Genomic DNA, 6,583 nt, shown 5'->3' on the forward strand with positions numbered 1-6,583 from the left:
ATAAATTATGCATTTCAAATATTTGCTTTTTTATTTCTGTGAAGTGGGAGAGAGAAACAATGGAGAAAGTAACTGCCAACATTTCAACTTTTTAACTTTTTGTGTTGCGACACCATTTGGTTATGTTCTGTGTCTTTGTTTATTTTTGTTCATTCTCTGATCAAATTGATTATTTGTTGTTTTGGAGATAAATGTTTGTTCTGTAATGTCATACACACTAATTGGTGAATAAATTTAAAAAATTAAACCTGCTAATTTGGTAACATACATCAATGAACAAATAAATCCTCAATAATTACACTAAAAATAACAAACAGAAAAAACCCTAAATAAATAATGATGGCACAAAGTAAAAGATATTTCAGGATCCCATGATGAATTATTGAATCATAACAGATTCAAACGTTTCCATCTCAGGTTGTAGTTTTGTCCTTTATGCAGAGCTCTTTAATTGTGAGCTCACATCGAGGTGACGTCATCCAGGCTGCTGCTCTTCAACATATTTCTGGTTAAAACGTCACTAAAACACGCCTGGATCAACCAGACCGGGCGTTTCCGGGTTGAAGCCTCACAGAGAAACTATTTCAGGCCTGAACCGGTTTTACAGCCTGAACCTGTTCAGCTGCTGAAGCCCCGCCCCCTTCCCGACTCACCTGAGATGAACCAGGAAGTGGTCTGAGAGAGAAATCAGAATCGGCTCAGTCTTCTTCTGGAGGAATCCGTCTGCAGAAAGCTTCAGGATTCAAAGGTAGGCAACAGCTGCGGCACATTTATGATTTATTCACACTCGTTTCTGTTTAAAAGCAAAATCTGAACCTAAATATCTGAAAAAGCTTTGGCACAGGAACGATCCCATCTTTATTTGCAGATGAAATAAAACTTTAACAGAAAAATATCTGAAACATCAGAAACTGAAATGGTAAAAATATCACAAGAATAACAACTTCACATGAGGTTTTTATTTATTTAACATCTTTGTGAGAACATTTCGGAATATTTCCGGATGTCTGGACCTGAAATCCAACAGAAAATGAGGAAGAAAATATAAAATTAGAAACAAAGCTGCCAATCCATAATTTCCACTTTTCACATTCTGTCCGGAGTTTTCTTTGATTAAAAATGTTCGTTCGGGTTCCACCGTATTTTCTGGCGACCAATAGGAAGACTCTAATGTGACGTCACGTCCGGTCCGAGCTGCGGCCTGGTTTCTGCTTCTCATCCGGAACAGGAAGCTCATGTTTACAAGATACAAAAAATGTCGTTTGGTCTCCTGACGTTATTCAGTCTCTACTCCAAAAAGTTTTCTTTTCTTTTCAAGAATTCAAAGAGATTAATAAGATACAGGAAACTACAAATTATCTGAGGCGCCGTTTGTAAAATTAGACAATAAAAAATTAACAGCAATAATTTATTTTATTTAGCTTGTCTTAAAAATGGATGTTCATGTCTTGAAGTCGTGTTTTCACCAAGTTATTTCTACATTTAGAAATGTCAAACTTCCAAGCTAAATATTTAGTTTCTGATTTTGAACTTAAATAAATAGACTGTAAAGATCAGAAATATTAGTTTGTTAGATTTCTGCAATACATGATGTTAATCAGAGCATAGTCACTGTTTACATTATTATGGCTTTAATGATGAAGAAAATGGTCACTTCATTTGAAAATTAGCCACAGCTAATCTCTTCTGGAGGCGGGTCTGCAGTGGACAAAACTAATAAAACATTTAAGAAGTCAGAGTGGAGACTGACTGACTTTCTGTTTCCAGATTCACTCAGAGACAAAATGGCTTCCAGATCAGAGGATCTCTGCTCTCTGCACTCTGAGAAACTCAAACTCTTCTGTCTGGACCATCAGCAGCCAGTTTGTCTCGTCTGCAGAGATTCAGAAAAACACTCCAAGCACAGATTCAGGCCCATCGATGAAGCTGCTCAGCAACACAGAGAGAAACTGAAAACATCTCTGGAGCCTTTAAAGAAGAACCTGGAGATGAAGAAGGAAGTTAAAGAGGAGTTTGATCAGACAGCAGAACACCTGAAGGTCCAGGCCCGACACACAGAGAGGCAGATTGTTGAGCAGTTTAAGAAGCTTCATCAGTTTCTGACAGAGGAAGAGGAGGCCAGGCTGGCTGCACTGAGGGAGGAAGAGGAGCAGAAGAGAGGGATGATGAAGGAGAAGATGGAGGCTCTGAGCAGAGAGATAGCAGCTCTTTCAGACACAGTCAGAGCCACAGAGGAGGAGCTGAGAGCTGCAGACGTCTCATTCCTGCACAACTACAAGGCTGCAGTGGAAAGAGTCCAGCGCTGCCCCCTGCTGGAGGATCCACAGCTGCCCTCAGGAGCTCTGATAGACCAGGCCAAACATCTGGGCAACCTGGCCTTCAACATCTGGAGCAACATGAAGGGCATGGTGACCTACACTCCTCTGGTTCTGGACCCAAACACGGCAAATCCAGAACTCATCCTGTCTGACGATCTGACCAGTTTGATGTTTGCAGAGCAGCAGCAGCTTCCTGATAATCCAGAGCGGTTGGATAAATGCCGTTTGGTTCTGAGTTCAGAAGGTTTCAGCTCAGGGATCCACAGCTGGGGCGTCGATGTCGGAGTCGGTGGGACCTGGAGACTCGGTGTGTTATCAGAGTCTGGAGGGAGGAAGAACTACATCACCTCTGCTTTATGGGAGATCTGGTTTAGTGAAGGGAAACATTACAGCTGGTCTCCAGGAGTTCCTCTTACTGTTCTCCCAGAGCAGAAGAAGATCCAGAGGATCCAAGTGGATCTGGACTGGGACGGAGGGAATCTGTCCTTCTCTGATCTGGATACTAACACACACATACACACCTTCACACACACCTTCAGTGACAGGATGTTTCCTCACTTTGGCACTGAGAATAAAATGCAGATTTTACCTGTGAAGTTCTCAGTAACAGGAGCAAAGCAACCAAAGTGACCTCTGACCTCTGACCTGAGCCTCCAGAGCCACATAAAGCCGGTTCCTCAGTGGACCTTCAGCAGCTGCAGGACATTCAGGCCCAGAGGACGAAAGTCTCCGACCAGAGAAACTCATCCAGGATTTAGTGGCTCTGATTCCTGCAGCAGGTCAGACTGAGACCAGAAGCTGCAGCTGGAGATCTGACTAGAACCAGGAGGACGGAGCACTGCTTGGTTACCTTTGATTCAGGATAACTGGAGCATTTATTAATATTATTAACGATGATTATTGTTGATGATGTGGTAGGGTTAGGGTTGTAAATGTTTGGTGGCTGTTGCTTTACTACTGATACTAGTTCTCATCAATATTAAGGAATGATTGGCTTAAAACAAGCTTCTATGTTTAAGTAAGTTAGTTTTGTCATATTTTCCATGTATTAAAATATCTGCATTAGAAACTGGACCAAAATACTTGGTAAAGTTTTGTTTTTTAGTGCAATAAAACTGGTTATGTCTGATGTTTTTATCATATGAAGCACTTTGAAACGCCTCGTTTCTGAAACTTGCTAAGTTATACACACACACACACACCAGTGTTTGGATCGGTCCGGTTCCGTCTGGACCCAGCTGGTTCCGGCCTGCGGCCTCCCATTCTTCCCGTTTGTCCCCGGAATAAAGGCGGGAGGCGGCGGGGTAATAACCGGACGAATTAAATTGGTTTCCATTGACACCTGCTGCCTCATCAGGCGGAGAGCCGCTGATGCTGCGGAGCTCAATAAGCCGCAGCAGAGCAACAGCTTCCCGCGTCCCGTTCCCGCCCTGGAGCCGCCTGATGGCGTCGATAACCGTCCGGGTCTTTTCTCCTCTCCTAATTGCCTCGCCACCGTGTCGGCCTTATCTCAAATGAAAGGTTCAAACACTGAAATATTTGTCATCACATTTTTCTGTGAGAAACCAGAGATAAGAGGCAGCAGGAGCAGCTGATCAGCACTTTAACTGTCCGAAGCGCAGCGCTGACAAACAGCCGGAAGTTTCTCTGAACCGACCAACTGGGAGGAGAACAGATTCCCAGTCCGGTTGTTCTGGGTCCACTGGAACCAGCCAAGGAGACGGAAAAGTCTCCTTTTCACTAAAACTCAACTTGTTCACAGAAATGAACAGGAAGTAGATTTTTCTCTCACCGTTGGATGGATATGAAAATCCAGTTAGTCTGACTTAACGATAAATTTCCGTTTTCCTGTGAAGGAAGCGGATCGGAGGTTCTGGAGGATCAGGCAGATCCATGTCCACATAAATATATTTCTATCTGAATTCGTGCAGTGGGTGAAGTGAGGCCTAATGAGGTCTCTGACATTCAGTCCAGACCAGGAATACTTTCTAATAAATACGGACAAATTTCTGCTGGATTCCTGGATTTTTATGCTAATAATCAATCCTTTGTTTGCATTTCCTGCATTATTTAAGTGTTTTCAGACTTTTTGTAATGTCTGAATTTCGGGCGAGGTTCTGGAGGCGAGTCCAGTTCTGTGGTTCCGGTGTGTTGGACCAGGTTCGTCCTGATGTGAGTTTTTCCAGCTGTTCGTCATCATCGCGTTGGAGGAAAAACGCGGCTCTTTGGGCCGGAATGGAGTCGCTCATACCTGTAACTTCTTCTAGAAATCAGAGTCTGGTCCAAAGACATCGGGCCGATTGTTCAGCTAAGAGGCTGAGAGGAAAACATGTAGAAAAAATAACAAATGTTTTTATTTCATGTTAATACATTCTTAGACAACACCACAGAATAGTTGCATGAGTGGCCAAATGTAAATCTCTCCCACAACATTGGCACAGAAGCAGCAAGGGCAACAGGAAAATACCAAGTACAAACAGTAGAAAACATACATGCTTTCTTTTTAAATATATATACTCAACTTCCTCTGTTTCCCAGAGCTTCTCTGGGCAAATCCAAGTTCTGCAGAAAGTATCGGAGGAACCAACAGTGAAGAACAGGAACCAAAGAAAAGAACGTCACATTTCAGAGCAGACGTGTGGAATCAGCTGTGCTTCGACAATTTCATTATTTTCAACTTTTTTTCTGATTCAGTTTCAACATCGAACATATCAGGCATGCATCGACAATCTCCACAGCAGCAATCCATGAAATCACCGGGTTCTTCAGGGACGGTGGGACAAACGGACGCTCCCTCTGCAGAAACACCCCGAGGGAGTCGCTGTGACAGAAAACCTTCCTTAAACTCTGATAAAACCTTAAATCAGTTTGGCTTAGTGCCAACAACCAGCTGACAGATTTCTAACCAACCAGGATCTGAAAACAACAAAAGTATAAAGAGAACATTTCTGATTTTCAAACCACTGGGAAACGTCCACCGATCATCTCGATCCCAGAAAGCAGCAACACTTTAGAAATGATCGGGGATTGGCTGAGAAAGCAGGCGGTCGTCTTCTGGGTAGCTGCTGGTTACCAAACCAACCCGGGTTTCCTGATCCGGACGGGTTCTGGTGAAACGTGCCAGAACCTGCGTGAAGAAGAGCCAAGCTTTCAGACCGGACAGGAAAGTGAAAACCTCTAAACCAGTCATGGATCGGCTAAAGACAAGTCCACCTCGCTGCAGCAAACAGGAAGGGGCGGGACGGACCACTGTCAGTCTCAGACCTTATTTGGAAATGGGACCATTCCAATCCGGAAGTGAAGGGGGCGCTATTTCCTATACTTCCGTTTTTATTTTCTTTTGAAATCTGTGATTATTTTCACCTTTAGGAAGGAGTTTCACTCTCAGAATGTATTTGAACTTCTCTCTTTTATTTACTTAAGCACAGCTCACAGTTTTGAGCAAATTCTGTAGCTTTCGGTGTACTTCTAAATCTGCTCCTTAGTTGCATGTTTTCGGGCCTGCTACTGCCTCTAGTGGCGTGGAGGTGGTAACACAACTAATCTAATTACATTACTGAATCAGAATACCAAAGTCTTTATTATTTAATATTAATTCTGGCATTATAAAACAACATATTTTTTCATTTTCTTAAGGATGTAGAGCTAATTAAACAACAAACAATACTTTCATACATTACAAATAATATCTATGTATCTCCATCAATTATAGGAGGAACAAAAGAAATAAGGAGACATGAAAAACAACATGATCAACTATAATAAAAATACCATTTGCAATGTATATGCAAGAAATTTAATTGAGCAAAAGTCAATAAACAAATGAATTAGGTACAGAAGAATAAGAACCCAGTTTGTTACAACCAGGGTTGTTAAACAGATATAAGCAAAATTCACATTTTTGTTTTTATAGTGTCATGTATATTATTGAGACTTTTTGTTGTAGTCTTGAAACAATTTAATCTATCAAGGAAATTTTCCTTTGACTCAAAAACGATAAATCATATTCATGAATCACATTATTACATGTGTTAAGTTTTAACATTTTAACTCAACAACCTCAAGTCGGGTAACCCCAAGTCTTCTTAAAAGGTAGAGTCTCTGAGAACGGTTCTTAAAAATATAGTCAGTGTTTTCAGCAAAGTTGAGCTGACTGTCCAGGAACGATTTGAGGTATTTCAAATTTGCCACCGTTTCAACAGGTTGGCCATCAAGTGAAACTGGAATCACTTTCAGTTTTTGTTTATTTTTTGTTTATCTCATTT

At 41.7% G+C, this 6,583-nt stretch overlaps 1 protein-coding gene across 1 annotated transcript; it reads left to right on the top strand.

Annotated features, from left to right (window-relative positions):
• The first annotated feature begins 643 nt into the window (after positions 1-643).
• Positions 644-3,338, top strand: LOC106954145 (nuclear factor 7, ovary-like). Its single transcript, XM_015043430.1, has 2 exons — positions 644-748; positions 1,768-3,338. Exon 2 carries the CDS (start codon positions 1,785-1,787, stop codon positions 2,946-2,948), a length of 1,164 nt encoding a protein of 387 aa, XP_014898916.1. The 5' UTR covers positions 644-748; positions 1,768-1,784; the 3' UTR covers positions 2,949-3,338.
• The last annotated feature ends 3,245 nt before the right edge of the window (positions 3,339-6,583 follow it).

The sequence above is a fragment of the Poecilia latipinna genome, unplaced genomic scaffold, assembly GCF_001443285.1.
Source record: "Poecilia latipinna isolate Pla-1442-1.1 unplaced genomic scaffold, P_latipinna-1.0 Scaffold631, whole genome shotgun sequence".
In the NCBI taxonomy this organism is placed as follows: Eukaryota; Metazoa; Chordata; class Actinopteri; order Cyprinodontiformes; family Poeciliidae; genus Poecilia; species Poecilia latipinna.